Source organism: Sylvia atricapilla, chromosome 2 (assembly GCF_009819655.1).
Source record: "Sylvia atricapilla isolate bSylAtr1 chromosome 2, bSylAtr1.pri, whole genome shotgun sequence".
Classification (NCBI taxonomy): Eukaryota; Metazoa; Chordata; class Aves; order Passeriformes; family Sylviidae; genus Sylvia; species Sylvia atricapilla.
In genome coordinates this window covers 113171846-113193535 of record NC_089141.1, presented here as the reverse complement: position 1 = coordinate 113193535, position 21690 = coordinate 113171846, and the positions used below count along the sequence as shown (strand labels likewise).

Genomic DNA, 21690 nt, shown 5'->3' with positions numbered 1-21690 from the left:
TGGTCTGATGGAAAAGGTCAGGGTTTGTTGGGAAAAACCTTTTTATTTGAGGAACTTTGCTTTGGGTGAGGGGAGGGTGGGCTTTCATTTTTCTGTGTTATTCATTAAATCCATCCATCAGGTGGATTTAATGCAGTGGATTTAATAGAATGGATTTAATAGAATGGATTGAATACAAGGGGAGGTTTGTTGCTGATGGGAGCTGCTGAAGGGAGCAGATTCGAGAGAATATTTGGGATTTATTCCAAATAAAACCCAAATATTTGGGCGTGGGGGAGAGCTCAGAGGAGAAAAACAAACCCTTTTTGTTCTGGAGGAGGAAACCATCCTAAAGAAATCCGAATTTATCTCATCCCTGGGGAGCTGGAGAGTGACCTTGGGCTGAGATAAGGCTCCAGGGAGTCCCAGATTCCTTGGAGCAGATAACCAGGGATAATTCCCTGAGCTGGCACAGCCCAGAGGAGACAGGGAGAGCCTCAAATTTAGGGACAGGACAAGAAACAAAGTGAGAGCAAAAAAGCTGGAGCTGCTCCCACCCATCCAGGGATTCCTGGGGGAGTTTTGGGAAGTGTGGAGAGCCCAGGAATTTTGGCTGCCCTGGGGGCAGGAGCTGTGAGAAGCTTGTGGAGGGATTTTTGGGATACCCCTGGGTGCTCCTGGAGGGATTTTTGGGATATCCCTGATGCTCTGTGGGATCCAAATCCCCCCTAAAAGCTTGTAGTGGTTGGTGGGAGCTCCTTATCCAGCTGTGATCCTGCTCTTCTATGAGAGAGAGGAGAAATTCCATGGAAAAGCTCCAAAGTGGAGGTAAAAACAGGGAGGCCACTTCCTAATCCTTCCCAGGAAACGCTCAGTGTGAGGAAAAAGAACTTTCTTGTCCATGAAAATAGAATTGGAGAGTGGGAAAACAAGAGTAAAACAACTCAAATCCCCTCTCCCCTCCCCTCCTTTAGGCCAGGCTGGAATTTATTCCCTCATTCCCAACTCCTCTCCCTCTGAGCTGCCCACAGGGATGGGGAATTGGGGAGGTTTTTTCCCCCACTGCTCCTCACAGGGAAAAAAAAAAAAGAGGATATTTTGTGCAGGATGTTTTTCCTTTTATCCCTGCTTTCCTTGGAGGTGCCAGTGCCTTGTGCCTGGCTCCAGCTGGAATTGGGGCTCTGCCATTCCTCAGGGAATTGTCCCCACCTCCCTGGTCACCTTTGGCCAAAATCGTGCCAAACAAAAAAAGTTTTGATGCCAAATAAAGAAGTTTTGATGCCCAATAAAGAGGTTTTGATGCCAAACCTTCTCCCTTCCTCTTGTGGAATGGCTAAAAGCTCCTGCTCAGAGGGAATTCCTCCTTCCTGGATGCACTCTGGGATTCCTGTGGGATTTTCTTGGTAGTCTTGACCCTCCCCAAAAAAGTCCCTGCAGAGGTGACAACACCTTTGGGCAGCCTCATCCAGACAAAGCCATTCCCAGTCTCTGAACTCAGGGAAAACCCAAATCCAGGCAGCAGAGTGCTGTGTCCCACCTGTCCCTGGGGGCACAGGCACAAAGAGAAAGCAGAAGAAAAGGACAGAATAAATCAGTGTAAATCAAAATAAACCACAGAATTTCTGCCTCTGATCAAAGCCACGCAGTTAAATTTTGGAATGAACCAAGATTTTGTGCAAAGCTCCTAAAAAAAAAAAAAAAAGACAAATCATTTCCAATTTCAGGCTGAATTCCCATTACCTGTGGCACAGCACAGAAACTTTTATCTTCCATGGTTTTAGACTCTCTCTTCAAATCCACATGATTCCTACAAAAAAAACCCAAAAACCAGGACAGGGGCACCAAGGGTTTGTAAAAGTGCCTGTTTTGACATCTCTGGACAGGTTTTGACATCTCTGGAGAGTTTTTTTTTTACCTCAAAGACAAACAGAATGTTAGGAGCCAGCTGTTCTCTCCTCATCCCTCATCCTCTCAGTCACCACTCCTTGCTCCTGGGAGGAGAAAATGAATAAAATTTGAGGAAGTTCCTCCTAGGAGATCTGAGTTTTGGTGTTTTTTTTCTTTTTTTGGGACCTGTTCCAAATTCCAGGTTTCTTCATGCCCTTGACCAATTCCTGAGGTCAAAGCTGATGGCTGATTTTATGATTGTCCCTGGAGTTTTAACGTGGCCAGGAACAACCCAAGTCATCGAGGAGACACGAATAGAGAATTTACAGGTAGGATTAAAAATAAAAATAACCAGAAAATTTCTGCAGCTGCCTGGGAGGATCCAAGGGAGGGTGGGAATTTGGGAGCTCTGAGACTTTAGAGGGATTTCAGAGCACACTGAGGCTGAAATTGCAGTTGGGTAAATTTGCAGTTTTATTTTTTTCCACAATGGGAACGGTGCAGGGGATTGGAGGAGGAGCAGTCTGTGAGCTCACCACGTGTGGAATTTGTCATTTAGCATTTATTGTTTGTCACTGAGCGTTTTTGGCATTGATCAGTTGTTATTTATTGTTTTCAAGTGAATTAATTTATCGTTTTATTCAGTCAGTTTGTCATTTTATCCATCAATTTTTCATTTTTTAATTGATCGGCTTTCATTTATCATATTCAATTCATTAGCATTTCTTCAATTTATTTATCTTTTTAATTTATAAGTTTTTCCATTTATCATTTTAATCATATTTATATTTTTCATTTATCGTTTTTAATTTATAATTTTTCAATTATCATTTTCAGTTATAATTTTGATTACATTTTACTTATTTTTAATTTATAATTTTCATCTTTATTTACATTTATATTTTTATTTATGTTCTAATTTTTCATTTTTATAATTTTAATTATAATTTTTCATGTATATTTTTCATTTATAATTTTTATAATTTTCAATTCTCAATTTTCATCTATCTTTTTTAATTTATCATTTTTGTCATTTTCATTTACTTTTTTCTTCCTTTTTTTAATTTCTGATTTTTTTCATTTCTCTTTTTTTTTTTCATTTCTTCAACTCTCATTTTTTCATTCATCATATATCAGAAGTGTCCAGACAGTGACCCTGAGTGTCACTGTGGCACTCAGTGACAAGGTGGGGATGTGTCACAGGTTGGATTTTGAGGCTCTTTTCCAGCCCAAATAATTTCGGGATAACATTTGCTTCCCTTCCTTGCACATTCCCAAACTTTTAGGTGTGAACACAACAATTCTGGGGAGAACCAGTTAAAACTCTGAGTTTTGAACTTGAAAATTTAAAACTAAAATAACTTCTCTTTTTCCCCGTGAGATAAAACACTCACACCAAACAAATTTAATAATTTAAAAAGGAGAGGAGGTAAAAAAGTTACCAAATTAATCAAAATTTATAATGTACAAATAAAAATGAGGGGTGGCAATGTGTAATTTTAAGTTCAGCAGTTCTTTTTGATTTTAAGTAACTCTTTTCAAACATCCTTAGGAGCAGAGAAGAGATAAACCAGAGTGACAAACCCAAATTTTTAAGAAAAATAAGAATATATATGGGGAAAAAGAGAACTTTCACCAAGTAATTCCTGGATAAAACATTGGGATTTACGTGGTAAAATTCCCAGTTTGACTGGAAAAATCTGGCCCCAGGAGCTGCTCTGCACAGAGGGAATTTTGGATCTTGGAAAGTTTTTCTGTGGATGGATTTGGCCAAAATCCCCAGAGCTGCAGAATTTGTGGTAGAAACAGCATTTTTGGGGCTTTTTCCTACCAAAAAACACCAACCTCAGGATTTCTCCCAGTCAATCTGGACACAGCAATCCATCATCTGGGATCTCTGGATAATGCAGATTTCTGCCAGGGTTTTTCAGGGTTCTGCTCTTGGTGATGGTTTATTAATTTGGGCTCAATTCCAGCCCTGCCCTGATTTCACTCTGGTGGGTTTTTCCTCTCAGAAATTATCCTGGGAAACTTCCCTGGTTCCCTCCCAAGGTCTGAGCTTCATCCTTAGCCCAGATTTCCAGGTGGGACAGTCTGGGAATCTTCAGAAACGCCCAAAAAAAACCCTTCATTTTTTTTTTTTCCCATAATCACTTTTATCATTTGGCCAATGAAAAAAAAAAAACCCTTTGGAATGGGTGAGGATGTGTGGGACACTGGCTCAGGATAAACCTGCATTTTTCTGTGTGTGTGAAGCTGCCAACACTTTGAGAAATCCCTGGAATATTTTGGCCATAAAAGGCCAATCTTCCCTGGCTTTCCCTACAAAAAAAGTTGGGGTTTTTTTGGGAATTAGTCACTGCTTTTCCAAAAGGGATGTGTTTCGCTGCAGTCCCCAGGAATTTTGTGAGTAGAAGTTGAATTTATTTTTTTCTCCCTCTCCCTGGTTTCTGTGCAGTTTGTCTCTCAATAATTCTGTGTTTTCCAGATGGCTTTAAGGAATTATATTGAGGAATGTAAATTCCCTCCAAAGCCAGATGCTGTCTGTCGATACCAGCAGTGCCATGGCTACTCCAAAATCCAAATATATTTTACAGACCCAGACTTTAAGGTAAACTTTCACTTGGGGAAAGGTTTGAGAGGTAAAACTTGGGGTATTTTCTGCCTCTTTTTATATGATCTGCTCAGCTGAGCACTGCTTTTTCTCGTGGTTTGATTTAAAGCTGTTCAATTTCTCATTTTTAGGGTTTTATACGTATTATTTGCTGCCAGCAATGCAGAGTGGAATTCCACATCAGCTGCTGGAAAAAGCTGAAAACAGCAAGCTACAGTGATAAAAATGATAAGGTGAGGCTTTTTCCAGACTGGAATTTTTAATTTTAATCATAGCATTGAGAGTTGTAAAAGAATTCCACAAAATTCAGCAGCCAGAATAAAACAGGGAAATCAGGATTCTGGAAGTTGACTCTTGGGTGGGAAGTTGGAGAAGGGAGTAAAAGAATAAAAGATGCCACAGATTTTTTCCATGATTTTTGATTTTCAGCCCTTCCCAAGTAAGCTCTCAGGAAGAATTTATGATTGTGATTCCTTTAATTTCTTTGGTCACCTCAAATTAAGGAATGAATTTGTGTCAGGGCATAAATGGTGTGTGGATTTCAATGCCTTTGTTGAGTTGAATTTGTCCTTTTTCTCCTGCAGGATTTCCTTAAGGAAATGTGTTTTACTCCTGATTGTAAAGGCCTTATTTCAAAAATAGTTATTTTTGATTCTTCTGGGGAGATAAAATGTGAAGTAAGTATTTTAAATTACTGGTCATCTTTTAGATGAAGTTATTTATAATATTAAGGGGGATAAAGCGAAGGTGAGAATGTAACTGCAAAATACAAAAAAGGAATTGGGCTGCCTTAACTCCAAAGTGTGAAGATAATTTAGGAATATTAATTTCCTGTTCTAGTGGAGCAGGAATTGCCTTCTGGTGTTGGTCAGATTGTCATGGATGGGGACTGAAATGAATTCAATAAAGTCAATAATCCTTCAGGAATAACTCCCCAGAGCCACAGGAAGATGGAGGATTTTCCCCAGGGCAATATTGACCTGAGAGGAGCAGAAATGGTTGTGGGGTTTGTTGTGTCATAACCCAAATTTTAATTCCTGTCCTATCCCTTACATTGGTAGTGTGAACAAAAAATTCCCAAACCCAAGGAACCACCAAAGGCTTGTGTAAAACAGAAAACTTCAAGGTAAGGTTTTGTCCTGTTTAAATCAATCTGGGAGCAAAGCAGGAGGGATTTTTATGCCTTTTTACAAACATTTTGGGAAGTTCTCCTTGCCCTTTGCCTGATAAACCAGGTAAAACCCATTATAATCCAGTGGTAAAAGCATTTAAATTGCTCCACAAGATTTTTTTTGTGTGGATGTTTAGAAAGTGTAAATAAAAATGTATTTCATGCTGCTGCTGTAGTGATTGATAACCCAGACCTTTGACATAACTGAGTTTGCAATATTTTGGTCAAGTGGCCTTTAAATAATGAGGACTGAAGCTGAGAGGACAAACAAACCAGATTTTAAAAAAGCAAAGGAATAAAATGTTAATATTTGGTTGAAAATGCTGAGTTATAAATTAAGACTCAGACTATTGAAGCCAATCCTAATTTTGACATCTTTAATGGGAGTAAAAGCTGTCACATCTTGATATTTTTATGAAGTTTTGGCTTCTAAATGAAGGCCACATTTATTCTATTTGTACTTTTCAGTGTGATATTTCACCTCAACTTCTGCCTCGCTGCTGAATTTTGGTGGGCTTTTTTTTTTTTTGCAGTCTTAGGAAGATAAAAATGAAGCAAGAAAAAAAACAGCAGCGAAAACGAACGCGAGAAGCGAAGAGGAATTCTGCCAGGAAAAATGCTGAGGAAAACCAGGAGGAAAATGAGCAATCCCAAAACAGTCAGCACAGGGGTAGGTGGAAATTTAGGGAATTTTTTTGGGGCTGATTTCTCCATGGGAAAATGGAATGGGAGGTTTGGAGGTGTCTAGGGAAGGAGGTGGCATTCAGAGCTCTGGGCTGGGGACAAGGTGAAGATACAAAGTTTGGAGAAGGTGAGGATCAAAGTTTGGGTTTGATGATCCTGGAGGCTTTTTCCCACCTCAGTAATCCTGGGATTGTGTGATTCTGAGTTAGCACAAAGCAATGGGATCAACATCCTGAATATCCCAAGTTCAGTTACAGCACAGTCCTCATACTGAACATCACCCCTCTGTGAAAAATCTGCGTTTTTTACTTGAGACAAATTTTATTTCAATTCTGTTTTTATTGTCCAGACAGCTGGGGGATGTTACTGTGTGGTTTAATTACTGTGTGGTTTAATTCCTTGTAGAAAACTTGGATTTTTTTTTTTTTTTTTTTCTGGAGAGGGGAAAAGCTCCAATTCTAAGTGAGCCCATTGAAAAGGAATTTCAGGAAAAGCACCTTGGGAAACTGTTAGAGAAAAAAAACCAACCTGAAATTAAACCAGATTGATCTTCTACCTGCAAGCGACTTGAAAAGTACATTTCAGATGATTGGGGAAAATCAAAATATTTCAGTCTGTGACTTTGTAGGCATTTAAAGCTTCATTTTTTGTCTTGCTGGATGTTGGCTCCTCCACATTCCAGAGCTGGGAACTTTTCCTGCAGCTTCTCAGGGCCAAGGAAAAGGGGAGATGTTGGAAAATTTATTTTTTTGTTTGTATTATCAACTTGGGATACAATCAGTTTATAATGTTCTGGGTGTATGTTTCTTTAATCCCATGCTTGGGCTTCTCTGGGTGCTCAATGGCATATCCTGAAAATTTGGGAGATTTTGGCTTCCCTGTGGGTTTGTAAAATCACATTTATTTATTTGTTTTGTTTTAAATCTTTGCTGTCTCCTTTTCTCTGGCTCACTTTTAGTTGTGACCCTTGGAGCCAGGGCAGGGCACTGTTGACACTGTGACTTCAGCCTAAAATCTGAGCAAGTTGTTTGTTTCTTTAAACAAAAACTAAAGTTAAATAAAAAATTTAAAAAAAATTTAAAAAAATTAAAGCAATGTTGGATCAAAATCACAATGCTCAGGACAAATGGCAAAACCAATTATTTAAATCCTGATTTTTTTCAGTGTAAAGCAAATAATTAGAAACACCACTTCATCCAAATTACCTGTGCTTTTAGGTTGATCTGAATTGTGGTCAGGACATGAAATCTTGCTGGTTTTGTGCCTTTTTTTTTTTTAATTCCATCATTTTAATTTTCTAGGTGGTGGCCAAGATTTATATGCTGGGGACCAGGTCCTGCAGCACCTCTGGCGGAATTCCCAGCAGATCAAAGCTGCTGTCCCTGACTCTGCCAAATTATTAAAGGAATTCCTGGCCTGGGGAGTGATCAGAGAGGAGGATTTCAACTCTTATTCCCAAATTAACACTTCTCAGGAGGTGCTGGAGCGGCTCCTCAGCTCCTTAATGCAGGAAAAATCCCGAGTGAGGACCAGGGGCTTCCTGCACGTGCTGAGCCAGCTGGGAGAGGTGGATCCCAAAGTGCACAAGTGGCTGCAGCACCTGGATAACCTGGGTGGGTTCTGGGCAGCAGGAGCCCCTCTATTTTCTCTTTTATTTTCTCTAAAATTCTCTGATTTCCTACTTTTCTGCCTTTAAAACAGCGAAAGAAAACTCCTCCTCTTCGTCCTTTTCCCTGATTTCCAGAGGGAAAAGACAAACCTGGGTGAGCCAGGAGCTCTGCCAAGGGTTTGGCCATGCAGGAAAGAGAAAATACAACAGTTTTAAAATCATCTTAAAATTCCAGAATGGGCAGAAATGCTGATGTTTGTAACAATAATCTGGTTTTGGAGAGTAAATAATGGTGGTCCATTATCTTGACTCTCATGTGTTACTATGCATTAAACTCCCAAAATCTAAATTTCCAAAATTCCAACAGTGGGGTTTTGCCATTAGACTTGGAAATAATTTTCTGCTGGTGCTCTGCAGTTTGCTGTTGGATTAATAATAATAATAATAATAATAATAATAATAATAATAATAATAAAGTGGAATTTTGGGGTTTGAGGTTCTTCCATTTTGCTCTGTCACATCTCTGTCCTTCCAAGAATTTATAAATCCAAATCTTGTTGTTACTGTGCAAATAATAATTGGTGAGAGTAGAGTTTATATCAACCCTTATTCTTCATTTTTTAAAATTTGCATTTCCAAGACACAAAAGCTCTCACATCATCTGTACATTTAATTTCTAGACCGAAGCCTTCCCCTTTGAAGAGTTTCGTGTTTATAAAATGAATATAGCATTAAAATGAGATATTCCTCTTCAATAAAATGAAGAGGAATATCACATTTTAGGCGCTAAAAATTCAAAGCTGGAATGAAATATTGGGATATTTTTTTTCCATCTTTTTCAGGTCAGACAGCTACAAAAAACTTTCTCCTTCAATATGGCCAAGTTCTAAAAGAGCTTGATTTTTCTATTTTAACCCCACTGTGGAACCAGAAATATGGCAGTAAATTTGATTATGTGGCAGCTGATGGTGAAAAGCAAGAAATTTGTGATTATTTCCTCACCCCTCCCCTAGAGAAATCCCGTTGTTTTATATGGCTTTTAGAAGAAAACAGAGAACATTTTCCAAGCCTCCATCAAGCTTTAGATGAATTCTTTGATAAAATGGGTGAGTGGCAAAAAGGGGATCAGACAATTCCAATAAAAATTCAAATTTTCCAATAAAAATTCATTTTTTTATTGCCCAGTTTTTAAGGTTCAGGTTCTGCAGCTGCAGTTTTGGAGCTGCTTTGGTGGCGTTGGGTAAAGGATTAGAACAAATAATTTCTGTGATTTCACAGTCAGATTGTAAATTAAATAAATGGTTATTATTTCCATCAATCACCATGACTTTTATCCTTTCAACAGATGACCCAGCCATTATATTAAAGAAGCAGGGAAATGAAAATTTATCAGTAAGTGAACTTCATTTCTGTTTGGCCTCAGCTCAAAAAGAACTTTATTTGCTATTTCAGAAAAGGAAATGTTTTGCACCCTCATCCTTCAGACTTATTGGAGATTCAATCTCTTGCTTTAGCTCCCTTTTCTTAAATTATTTGATATTTGAATTATTTAATAATAATTTCTCAAGTGAGCCTCCTTCTGAGTCACTTTTGGATTGGTGTCAGCATTAAAATCCATCCCAATTGGCCGAAATAGATTTTGTATTTCAGTTAATTCTGTGTTTGAGGCACCCTCATTTGAAGTTCTTGCCTGCAGTTAAATTTACCTTTAGAAATCCAAGATTAACTTTTGATTCAGAATAATGCTTTAGAGTTAATTAATTTAGCTAATAATAAATGCTGTTTTAATGTACATATTAATAAAATTTAGAACTTTTAATATACCCATAAATAAAATTCACATTTTTAAATGTACACAGAAATAAAATGCAGATTTTTTTTTTTGGTTTTTTTTCTAATTTTTCATTTCATGAATTGGGAAAATCCAAGAATGAAATGAAAACCAGCACAATGAAACTGCTTTGATTTCAGTGTTACAGCCTAAAAAACCTGTATTTATTCTGTTCCTGTGATACTCCAATCCTGTTAAAGAATTCAAATTCCAGTTCCTTCATCTTTTGTTTTTCTTGGAAAACTGAAGCAACATTTGCCAACCCTGTGCCTTCATTTTATTTTCTCTTCCAGAATAATGAAATCAAAGTTAAAAACAAAAACAGGAAGAAGAATTGTAAAGATTCAAAGGTCAGTCACTTTGGAAGCTGCTAAAGCAGATATTACCAAGCAGATACCACTTATTTTCTGTTAAAAACTCACCTAAAAATTGGGATTTTTTTACAATTTCTGGCTTTCAGATGGATAGGAGCAGTTTCTGTAAATACCTTGAGGAGACTCCTTACTGAAGTAGCTTTTCCTGCAGTAAAATTAAGCTGTGAAGACTCAAAATGATACAGTTTTATTAAAACTTATCACTATAAAAGCTGTTATTAAATTTATTTATGACTAACCTTGGCTCTGATTAGAGGCACGTTTCACTGGCTTAATTCTGAATTATTGTTGTCATTTTAATGTGGGAAGATGAGAATTCAGTGCAAAAATTCCATTTCATGCTCAGAAATATTAGTAATCATTCATTATTTTATAGATTTTATTGGAATATTATTCTACCTGAATTTTCTGCTGCCTTTTGGAGTATTTTAATTTATTGAAAACCTCAGATCCAGCCTCATGCCCTCACCTTTTTATCACTTTCCTAAAATTTCAGGAGTAAACTTCAGATTTTTCCTCAGGATTTTTTTTTTTTTTTTACTTAGGTGCATTTATTTGTGCATTTCTAAATTATTAGGTAATAAAAAGGAAGACAACTGAAATGTCTGTAATCGTGTGGACAATAATAACCAGAGTCACATGTGGAATTAGGGATAACTCCTGCTTGTGCTAAATTTGTTATAGCCTCAAATTTTAAAGAAAGTTCTATTAAATTTTGATGAAACTGGTAAAAAAAGAGGGATTTGGGGCTGAATATCCCAATTTCTTTCCCCCAAATAAGTTCTGAAGAAGAAATTAATAACTTTAAATTAGGAATTTTGTTGCTGTGGCTTAGCACTGATAATTTTACAGTGGAAATTTTGATCAATGAATTTAAAGAACAAATTTCAGTGTAAATAGGCTCCTCCTGGTCTTTGCAGCGGATTATTTTACACGAGCTTTTGTGAGGTAAAAACTAAAAGAAATCTGTTTTTAATTAGTCTATTTTAGTATTATCCAGTGGAGTTAGTACAGCACCACGAGAAGAAGAGAAGATATTTATAGAAGAAAATAATTTGTGAGTATTTGATTCTCCTTCTGTTGCCTAAATTCCAGATTGCTGGAGAAGAATCCCTTAAAAACACCAAGGCTGTGTTAATTTTATTTTTTTTTCTTTCTGATTTTTAAGGTACAGAGATTTACAAAATGAACCCTTTGCAATCCCAGAATGTCTCCAGGAACAACTGGAGGAATTCGAAGCTCTCTATAATGTTTCAAATAGTAATAATTATCAAATAAATAATAATAATAATCCAGATCCAATCTGTGAGAGTTTATATGAGTGAGTATAAATTTCTGTACTCAGCAGCTTCGGGGAGGGGGGGTGATTTTACTTCATAAATTTAATAATTTTTTGCATTAATTGGAATCCTCGTGGTCTGATGTGTGTAGTGTGTCCGCGAAAGAATGGACTAGTGTTTGTTTTAAAAGTACATTAAAATTTTTTAATTATAACAATTCTTTTTTTTTTTTTTTTTTTTTAAGTTATTTCTCTCAAATCTTGGATCAGCATGGCCCTTTGGAAATTAATAATAAATTACTGGTTGGGGAATATGAAAATTTCCCCGAGGAAACTCGGAAGGTGGTGGAAGACCAAGGCGGCTTGGAGCCCTTCCTGCTGAAATCCCTTCGGTTCATCATGGTGGATAATCTCATTGGTTTAAGGAAGCACTCGGTCCTTTTTGAAGGAAATCCAAGCAGGAGTGACCCCACGAATAAAGAGGAAGATGATAAAGCTGGGGAATTCCAAGGGAATTCCTCCCACAGCAAGCTGCCCTTGAACCCCTACGCGCAGGAATTCAAGCCTCAGTCGTACCCTTTGGAAGCCCCTTTATCAGCATGTCCTGATTTAACAGATTATGAGACTCTGCCATATTTACCCTCCTCCTTCCCTGCTTCCTGCCCTCCTGGGGATCCTCTGGAGAATGAGGATTCCTTGGGGAGCCAGGAGCCGTTTCCTGCTGTGTTATTGAACGGCTTTGATCCCGCTGACCCGGCCGTGTTCCTGCCCCAGAGCTCCTGGGGTTATCAGTATGGAATTATGCCCCTGGCACAGCCTGCAGTGATCTATGCTGCTCCTGCAGCTCCTCAGGAGCGTCTGGGATCAGCCATTCCACCTGGAAAATACAGCCCTGAGGGGTTTGTGCTGGCTGGAGTCCAGGATTCCCCCGTTTGGGGCTGGACAGGGAACTCTGATAAGGAGGATTCTGCTTTTCCAAAAGGGGCAGATAAAGCTGAGAGTGGTAAAATGGCTGAAAATAAGGAAGGAAAGAGAAATAAAGCTGGGATGAAGAGCAATCCTCACACCAGGATGGTGGCTGTTCAGGTAAGGGGTAAGAAGGGAACAATGCTGGGGAGATTTTTGAGGCCACTGGGATGAGCAGAGGGCTGGAGCAGCTCTGCTGGGAGGAAAGGCTGCCACAGCTGGGATTGTTCAGCCTGGACAGGAGAAGCTTTGGGCTGAGCTCAGGGTGGCCTTGCAGAGCCTGAAGGAGCCCCAGGAAACCTGGAGAGAGACAATTCCCAAGGGCTGCAGGGACAGGACACAGGGAATGGCTTCACACTGAGAAATGACAAGTTTCAGTGGGATGTTGGGGAAAAATCCTTCCCTGGGAGGGTGAGGAGAGGCTGGGCTGGAATTCCCAGATTTGCTGTGGCTGCCCCTGGATCCCTGGCAGTGCCCAAGGCCAGGTTGGACATTGGGGTTGGAGCAGCCTGGGACAGTGGGAGGTGTCCCTGCCATGGCAGGGGTGACACTGGCTGATGTTTAACTCCCCTTCCAACCCAAAGCATTCCAGGATTCCTGAGAACTTTCAGTTTCAGTTGCTGCCACTTTCTGGGATTACTCACTGTTCATCTGTAACTCTTCAGAGCCGCTCACTGAATTTTCTTGTGCCCAAAGTTTTTGCAGCTCTTTTCCCTGTGTACTCACAGAGGGAATTGCTGCACGTAGGATTCAGCTTCTCTTTAGAGATGAAGTCTCTAGAAGAGACACAAACTCCTCCTGTGTCATTATTTTTCCTTTTGTGATGAGTTCAGGGATTTATTTTCACTTCCACAACATCTGAGGATTTGGATTTGTGGAGGAGGCTCAGGGGGGACCTTCTCACTCTCTACCAGTCCCTGACAGGAGGGTGAGACACTGCAGGTCTTTATTTTTTAGACTTTCAGAGTATGGCTTTGTTTAAAGACTCACAGAACTCCCTGAAATTGCTCGTGGACAATGAAATCAGGGAAAGAATAAAAAAAAATCCTTTTCAGAATCACCTCCACAATGTTTCCCTACATCATTTATAGGCTTGGATTAGAGTTTGGATTTGTAAAACCCCTTGGTAAGGTACAAAAGTTGCAACCAGAGCAGCTCATCTGTGACCTGAGAAGATTTTTAATCAAATTTTAATTATCTTAATTTTTATTTTGTGTTGTAGGTAAATCAGGAAGTCACTGATAGGGAAACCAATACTTCACCTTTCCATCCATTTGAAAATCAACAAGTAAGTTCCCTGTCTCCTGGTTTACATTTCTCATGAAGGATCTCAAAGGAATGCCCAAAAACTGAACAGAGAAGAAATGAAAGTTCTCTGAAAACAACAAGGTTTTAACAGATATTTTGGGTTGTTTGGCTGCTTTTTGTGTTCTCTGATGTTTTTGGAAACATCACCCAGCCCCACAAGGAGATGATTTTTCAGCTTTGCTCTGCTGTTTGATTTTTGTTCTGAGAGCTTTGTTCTAAGCTGTTCAGACGTTGAATGTTTATGAAATATTTCCTCTCTCAAAAACCTGGATCTAAATACTGTGTTTGGGCACAGAGCCAGCTCAGAGTGGTGTTAATGGCAGGTTTATGCCTGTACCAGGAGATAAAAGTGAGAAAAGGTGGCCTTTGAACTGGTGACAGGTACAAATCCAACTGGTTTTTTGTAACTGATTAATTTTCAGGGCGATATTCTCCGCATGGAAAAGGAGCACCAGGTGTTGAAAGAGCAGCTCAGAGAAGCAGAGGAGAAATTTGAGCAGCTACAGAGCAGGAGCTCGGAGGAAATTAGTGCTTTGGAAGAACTCCTGAAAAAAAATATTGAGGAGACTAAGGTAAAGCTTTTCCACGTGGATCAGAGGTTGTGGAATCCCCTGGAAGTGTCCAAAGGCAGGCTGGACAGGGCTTGGAGCAGCCTGGGATGGTGGGAGGTGTCTGTTGGTTTGGAAAGACAGGTTTGTGCTGAGGAATGAAGGCAGGAGCCTCCCTTGGAATGGAGAATGTAAATCCCCTCCCTCTGGATTATTACAAATTTGAAATTAAGGGGCTCTCGGGCAAAGATATGGGAATAGGAATAACAGTTTTTTACTAGGAATATTAAAAAAATACAGTAAGACAAAAAAACCCTGCCAGAGTCAGAGCACAGCCTGAGCCCTGTTGCTGTTCAGGGTGTTGGTGCCAGCCCAGCCCAGTCCTCCTGCAGTGACAGATGTGGTTCTGTTGGAGCAGAGATGATCCTGTCCCAGGGTGGAGTTTCCCTCTGAAGCTCCAGTGGTGCTGAGCTGGGGCTGGTCTCCTCTGGGAATCCAGTGCACACAGGCTGTGCTGGGTTCTGAACCCCAGGGCTGATCCAGGGGGGAATGCTGGGCTTCTCCCCCTGGGTGGAGCCTCTCCCCGTGGGATGATGGGATTGTCTGAGCCCTGCAGTGAGCCTGGATGGCCCATGGACAGCAGATACCCCTGGGGGAGGATGGGTCCTGGCAGGGATAAAGAAACACTTTTAAAACTGGTTTAACAGCTGGTGATAGGATACAAACTGCTGGTTACATCCTGCATTGCAACCCAAACATCCTTCCCACCCAAACCATTCCAGGATTCCCTGATTGAACACAAATATCTTCAGTCTGCTCCAACTTTTATTTGAATAAGCCACAATTTTCAGGATTTTTTTTTTTCTTCTTTTCTGCCCTCAGGTGTCCCAGAACGAGCTGGATTGGTTCCACCAAGACTCAGAAACACAAAAGAAGAAATGGCAGCAGGAGAAGAAAGAAAATAGAGAGAATTTAAAAGCACTGAAGGGCACAGCTAAAAAACACTCAGACACCAATGACAGGTACAGCTGTAAATAGATTTACATCCCCTCATTCTGACAGTCTAAAAGACTTCAGAGCTCTTTAAGGAGATTTAATCCTTGGCTGTGAAAGCAGCCAGACATTTTCTCCCAGTGTTAGGCTGAAGTATGAACATGGCCACTCCCTTATTTTGAATTTTTTGTCAAATTGCAGGTAAACATTTAAAAAATATCTGTTAGATAAGTGATAAAACTGATTCAGCAATAATTCTCTTAATCAGATTGGACAATTCCTACTGTATTTTAATGTCCTCTCTCAGTTTTCAGAGCCCAGACCTTGCTCCTTGAATGCCTTTGTTTCATCTTCAGTCTTAATTAACTTGGGCCAAATCTCTCCTGAGAAATCATCAGCTTGTTTTTACATTAATTACTGCTTTATTGGCAAGAAACTAAAATTTATTGACAAGAAATCAAAATTAAAAATAAAATAAATAAAATTAATTTTATTAGCAAGAAATTTAAATGTATTTAGAACAGAATCCATGAAGAGTTTGGGTTGGGATGGATCTTAAAGACCATTTAATTCCACCTGACACTTCCAGGGCTGGGAATTCCATAATTCCTCTGGGATTAAACAGGATCTAACCCTACAGATTGTCCTGATGCTTACAGAGGAGCACATCCCATATTTGCCAAGAAACCTTTTCCACAAGCAGCTCAAGAAATGTTTCATTCCTGCAGGTATTTGAAGACCATTGATGACAAGGAAAAACAATATAATGCTTGTTTAAATACATTTCTGGAGACCAGGTAAAACTCACGTCCCTTTCAGCAATATTTACATTTTTTCTGCTTCACTTGGGGGAAAATAAAACCACTTTAACCATATTTCTTACTCTAAGTTTGCTTTTACTTGCCACGAGTAAATATTAATATTTTTAACAAAGAAACCATTCCCTCATCCATTTCCTCTGATTGCATGACACTGAGTAGCTGTAAAAAACCCCTCTAAAATGGCATAAATTTTAAATACTGCTCTGCTGTCAGTGGCACTCAAATATTTTATTTCTTTTTCTTTCACAGTAATAAATTTGCTAATGAGAAAAGCAAATTGGAAGAGCTGATAAGAAAGAGTCAAGGTGACAGCCAGGAGTGTGAGAAAAGAGCTGTTAAAGCAGAGGTACAACCCCCCAAAAAAAATCCCTTCAAAACCTTTTGTGGAGTTGTGCTGATTGGAGATGGGAAAAATGATACCAAAAATATTGATTAAATATTGGAAATACCAGGATGGAAATTCCACTTGAAAATTCCTCACTGTCAGAGCTGTTTGTGCACTTTGTATCCTCAAACTCTTCTTTAAATTCTTACTAAAATCTGGTTGAAGGTTTTCTCCCTTTTTTTTTTTTTCTTGGATTTTAAACTTTCTTGTTGGTTTCTTTTGGGGTTTTTTTTTGTGGGTGTTTTGGTTTTTCTTGTTTGGGTTTTTTTTTTTTTCTTTCCCCACAGATCTCAGTGCTCCAGACCTGGAAGGAAACTGAAACCTGGAAACTCAAAAGCAACATTGCCAAGGCAGAAGGAACTCTGAGGATACTGAAGGCACAGAGCAGGTACTGGGAGTTCCCACCAGGAATTCCTCTATTCCTGCTTGTCAATTAATAATAATTATTAATCATTGTTAAATAGGTAATATTTATTTTGTATTTTATAATGACACCAAATACAGTTTTTATTTTATCTTCTCTAGCTAATTGAATTTTAAATTAAATATTTATATAATTTATAAATTAAAATTGTATTTTAATATAGAAATTATATTTTAAATTAAAATTTAAATTTTTAAAATTAGAATTTTATGTAAAATATTACAATATTATTATTAAAGTACACAGAGTGGGGGGTAAAGAATTTTGCCCCAAACAAAATGTAGCTGGAAATTGAGTCTCATCCTTCTCCTTGTGTCTTTCTGAGCTGGGAAAATCAGATTATCTGGGTAATAATAATAATAATAAATTATTGTTGTTGTTATTATTATTATTATTATTATTATTATTATTATTATTATTATTATTATTCCAGTGATTCCTGCCCAGTATCCCTGGAAAAGGGCTGCAGTGGAACTGATTTCCACCTGAAATCCCTTGAAAACTTGAACTGGGATTAATTGTTGTGGGAGGAATTGTTGGGACACCAGCACTGGTGTTAAAAATATTGGGAATGTTGGAGTTTAACTGTAAACCCTCAATATCCCAGCAGCTCACCCTCAGCAGCTCCTGTGTTGAAGTCCCAAGTTGATGCCTGGGAAATATTTATTTCAAATGTCAAGAAACAACTGGAAAAAGTCGAGGTAAAGTTTCATTTCTCTCCACGAGCTTCTCAGTTAAACTGGGAAAAGGAAAACCTTAAGGAAAACCTTGTATTTGTTTCTTAAAACAACAAAAAATCTTTTTTTTTTTAATTACAAAAGAAAGAAATGTTGGTCATTTATATAAACGGATAAATTCAATTTTTTTAAAGGTAGAAATCTGCCCTTGCTTCAAAATTGGGTCCCGCTTCCACAGCCCTGGAAGTGTCCAAGGCCAGGAGGAACTAAATGGTCTTTAAGATCCATCCCAACTCAAACTCTTCAGGGATTCTATTCTAAATACATTTAAATTCACTGCTAATAAATTTAATTTTTTTTTTATTTTTAATTTTAATTTATTGCTAGTAAATTTAACAACTCGATTTTTTTTTTTTTGGTGGTGGTGACCTTTAGAAATCCACAGAACTTGTCAAAAACAAAACCAACAGGAAACTGTCTGAGAAGTTCAGCTGTCCAGTGTGATTTTTAAGGAAGAGGGAGCTCAGGCTGATGCTGGTGTGGAGGATGTTGATGGTTTGGTTTTCCCCTTTTGCAGGCTGAGTATGAAGAAAAAATCGAGCTGGTGAGAAACGGTGCCCGGAACTGCCTGAGTAAAGTGGAAACTGTGGATTTCCTTTTTCCTCAGGGATTTGTGGTGAGTATCCCACCTCCCAGAGCAGCCCCCAGGCCTTGGAATGTCCCTCAGCAGTGCTGGAGGTGGCCAGGGACAACTGGAATGTGCAGCCTTGGACACTGCCTGCAGCCAGGGGATGCTGCAGAGGAGAAGGGGCTGGGGAAGGGCAGGGAGCAGCTCCTTCCCACCTCCTGAGAGGGGCTCCAGGTCTGTAAATGACACACTGATGGTTTTGGCCATTGTGGGGTTCCTGTAGCACCAAAATCCTGGAATTTCAGGATGGTTTGGGTTGGAAAGGACCTTAAAGATCACCCAGTTCCAACCCTCACACCTCCCAATGTCCCAGGCTGCTCCAGCCCCAGTGTCCAGCCTGGCCTTGGGCACTGCCAGGGATCCAGGGGCAGCCACAGCAAATCTGGGAATTCCAGCCCAGCCCCTCCTCACCCTCCCAGGGAACAATTCCTGCCCAAGATCCCATCCAGCCTTGTCCTGCTTCAGCTCAAAGCCATTCCCTGGCTCCTGTCCCTCCATTTGTTGTCCCAAGTCCATCTCCAGCTCTCCTGGAGCTTTTTTAGGTACTGGAAGGAGCTCTGGATTTTTCTTGAGATTCTCCAGGTTGAACAGCCCCAAATCAATTGGGAGAAGCTCCATGATGCAGAATCCCAGGATCCCTGAGGCTGGAAAAGCCCTGCCAGCCCAGGCTGTCCCCCCTGTGCCCACCTTGTCCCCAGAGCTCTGAGTGCCACCTCCAGGGGACACCCGCAGGGATGGGCACTCCAAAGCTCCCTGGGCAGTGCCAAGGCCTGGGCACCCTTTCCATGGGGAAACTTTCCTGAAGGAATTCCTGCCCCACCGTGTGGCACTGACTGCAAACACCACCCTGAGCTCCCAGTTCTGGGAATAAGAACAGCCCCAAAAATCCTGGTCACAGATATTTTCTCATGGCCCAACAGCTCCACCCATTCAAAGTTCAAATCCACTCAAATCACCCCTCTGATTGTTCCTTTAAATTTTTTTTTTCCTCTGAAAATCCTGGTTGATGGGTAGGGTTTTTTGTTTGTTTGGGTTTTTTTCTGGGTGTTAGTTAAATTCAGGGCTCTGGTCTGTTTTTTTATTATTACTATTAATAATAATTAATTATTATTTAAGATTTTTAAATTATTATTTTAATATATTTTTTATTTATTTATTATTTACAATACACTTTTCCTAGGCTTCTGCAAGTCTCCTGTGTAATTCCCCACTTATTTTTAGGCCTGTCCCTTTCTATTTGTTATTAACACAGAATATGGAGACAACTTAATCACCACCAATTTAGTGGGAGAGAGCAACTTCTGTGCCTCTTGTTTTGCATTTAGAATCTCTTTTTTCCTGCAGTGAAACCTTTTAGGAGAGAAATAACCGTGAGGTCAAAGCCCTGATGTGTATGTAAGGGAGTTTTTAAGATAAACTGATGTCACCTTTGAGATCCTGGGCACAGCCAAAGCTGTCACAATTTCCACTGTCCCAGAGTCGATCAGGATTTGTTTTTCATCATTTCCCTGTGAACTGTGTTTGTTTCTAGGCAGTCCCAGGCAGACCCCCCATGTGTGACCCTGCCATTGTCACCTACGCCTCGGCTCCTGCACGCCCCAGTGCCCTTCCTGCCTTCTCCAGTGCTGATGGAAAAGCTCCAGCCCAGCCTCCTCTGCAAGCCCAGACTGCAGCTAAACCAGCACCTGCCACCTCGGAGGCTGCTTCTGCCGCTGGGAAAACGCTTCCCAAAGCTGCAGAGGGCTCACATTGCAGTCAGCTCCCACCATCCCAGCCCTCAGGGAGAGCTGGGAGTGACTCCCAGCGTGTCCAGCACAGCCAAGGTCCCTCAGCCCTGCCACCGAGGCCACCTGGAGCTCCAAACAGCAGCAAGCTCCCTCCAGAAGTTGGAAATATTTTAGCCCAGCTCCAGAGTATATTCCCAAACTGCAGCAGGTACTGGATTGGAGGAGGTCTGGGATGAAGTGGGAAAAGGATCGATTTTGTTCTGATAAGGGATGATAAAGGATGGTAATCTGCTGATAAGGGGTGGAGGGACAGGACCCAGGGAATGGGTTTAAACTACCAGAGGGCAGGGCTGGATGGGATTTTGGGAATTAGGAATTGTTGGCAGGGTGGGGAGAGCCTGGAATAGAATTCCCAGATTTGCTGTGGCTGTCCCTGGATCCCTGGCAGTGCCCAGGGTTGGGCACTGGTGCTTGGAGCAGCCTGGGACAGTGGGAAGTGTCCCTGCACTGAGGGTTGGAATGAGCTGAGCTTTCAGGCCTCTCCCAACCCAAACCATTCCATGATTCTGGGGATTGTTCAGTTTTGTCCTGTTCAGCTGAGACTCATTGAGAGCAGCCAAAGTTCCTGGGAAAAGCTGGTGTGTTTTATCCTGCTGGGATCAAGCAGGGAGCCTGCAGTGCTCTCCAGGGACCACCCCTGATCCTTTCCTGTCCCTCCAGCTCCGACCTCGTCACCTTCATCAGGAAAGTGCAGAGCAGGAGTGGGAGCAGCCTGAGCCCCGAGGAGACCCTCAGCCGCACCACGGAGCTCATCCTGGACCACCAGGTACTGGGGCTGCAGCTGCTGCTGCTCTGCCCGTGGGCAAGGCAGCAGCTCAGCCCCAAGGCTCACAATTCCTCTGCTCCCTGTGCAGGCAGCAGCTCCAGCAGGCAGAGCTGCCCCTTCCCTGGGCTCTGCTGCCCCAGCCAGGAGCCGGGAATTGCCCGCGGCAGGAACCGCTCCCGGCTCTCCCCGGGCAGCACCAGCCCCTAAAAATTCCTCCAATAAAAACCCTTCTCAGCCCAACCTGCAGCCCTGGGGAAACGCTGGAGCTACACCGAAAACCAAATGGAAAAAGCAGGACAATGTAAGTTTTTCTGCTGTTTGGGTGGAATTGTTGCCACGAGCTTTGTACGAGACGTGAAATAATCTCAGGGGGAAAAAATTGTTTATTTTGTGTACAAAAGCTTGGTTAAAGTCGGTGAGCTCGTTAGTTGAGTGGAATGTGCAGGTTAATTGCTGATGGCTGTTAAATAACTGAGCATTCCTTTGCTGGCCAGGCCTCCAGTGAGGATCCCTGCACCATCTGTCACGATGAGATGGGCAGAGACTGCTGTGAGCTCGAGTGTGGCCACCACTTCCACAGAGAGGTGAGCTCGTGTTCCTCATCTCCACCTCCTAAAAACAGCCCCTCGACCCTCCCCTGACCCTTCAGTGCCTAAACAACAGGGCACAGTTTCCTTTTCCAGCCTCTGGCCCCCAACCTTCACCCCCAGCCTGACTGTCAGAAAACTTCAGGTATTTTTAAAGTGAAGTGATTCTTCAGAGATTTGAATTTGGTTGGGATTGCTGTCAGCACACTCAGGCATTGGGTTCTCCCTGAAAACTCTGTGTTTGCCTTCTGATGCTGGAAATTCATGAAGTAGAAACACCAGGATTATGTTGGAGTAACTCCACTTTGCTGT

The 21690-nt window shown here is 40.8% G+C and overlaps 1 protein-coding gene across 1 annotated transcript in view; it reads left to right on the top strand.

Moving 5' to 3' along the window:
* The window catches only part of TTC3 (tetratricopeptide repeat domain 3), a 53614-nt gene that overhangs the window by 30791 nt on the left and 1133 nt on the right, over positions 1–21690 (top strand). The window contains exons 21-45 of the mRNA XM_066314170.1: positions 2069–2195; positions 4355–4477; positions 4612–4713; positions 5065–5157; positions 5542–5606; positions 6185–6321; positions 7637–7948; positions 8787–9050; positions 9290–9336; positions 10069–10125; positions 11130–11206; positions 11318–11470; positions 11674–12514; positions 13617–13682; positions 14125–14274; positions 15133–15272; positions 15972–16040; positions 16314–16410; positions 16737–16837; positions 17481–17574; positions 18128–18226; positions 19770–20173; positions 20686–20791; positions 20880–21092; positions 21286–21375. Of these exons, the coding sequence (XP_066170267.1) occupies positions 2069–2195; positions 4355–4477; positions 4612–4713; positions 5065–5157; positions 5542–5606; positions 6185–6321; positions 7637–7948; positions 8787–9050; positions 9290–9336; positions 10069–10125; positions 11130–11206; positions 11318–11470; positions 11674–12514; positions 13617–13682; positions 14125–14274; positions 15133–15272; positions 15972–16040; positions 16314–16410; positions 16737–16837; positions 17481–17574; positions 18128–18226; positions 19770–20173; positions 20686–20791; positions 20880–21092; positions 21286–21375 (4027 nt within the window). The remainder of the gene's footprint in view (positions 1–2068; positions 2196–4354; positions 4478–4611; positions 4714–5064; positions 5158–5541; positions 5607–6184; positions 6322–7636; positions 7949–8786; positions 9051–9289; positions 9337–10068; positions 10126–11129; positions 11207–11317; positions 11471–11673; positions 12515–13616; positions 13683–14124; positions 14275–15132; positions 15273–15971; positions 16041–16313; positions 16411–16736; positions 16838–17480; positions 17575–18127; positions 18227–19769; positions 20174–20685; positions 20792–20879; positions 21093–21285; positions 21376–21690) is intronic.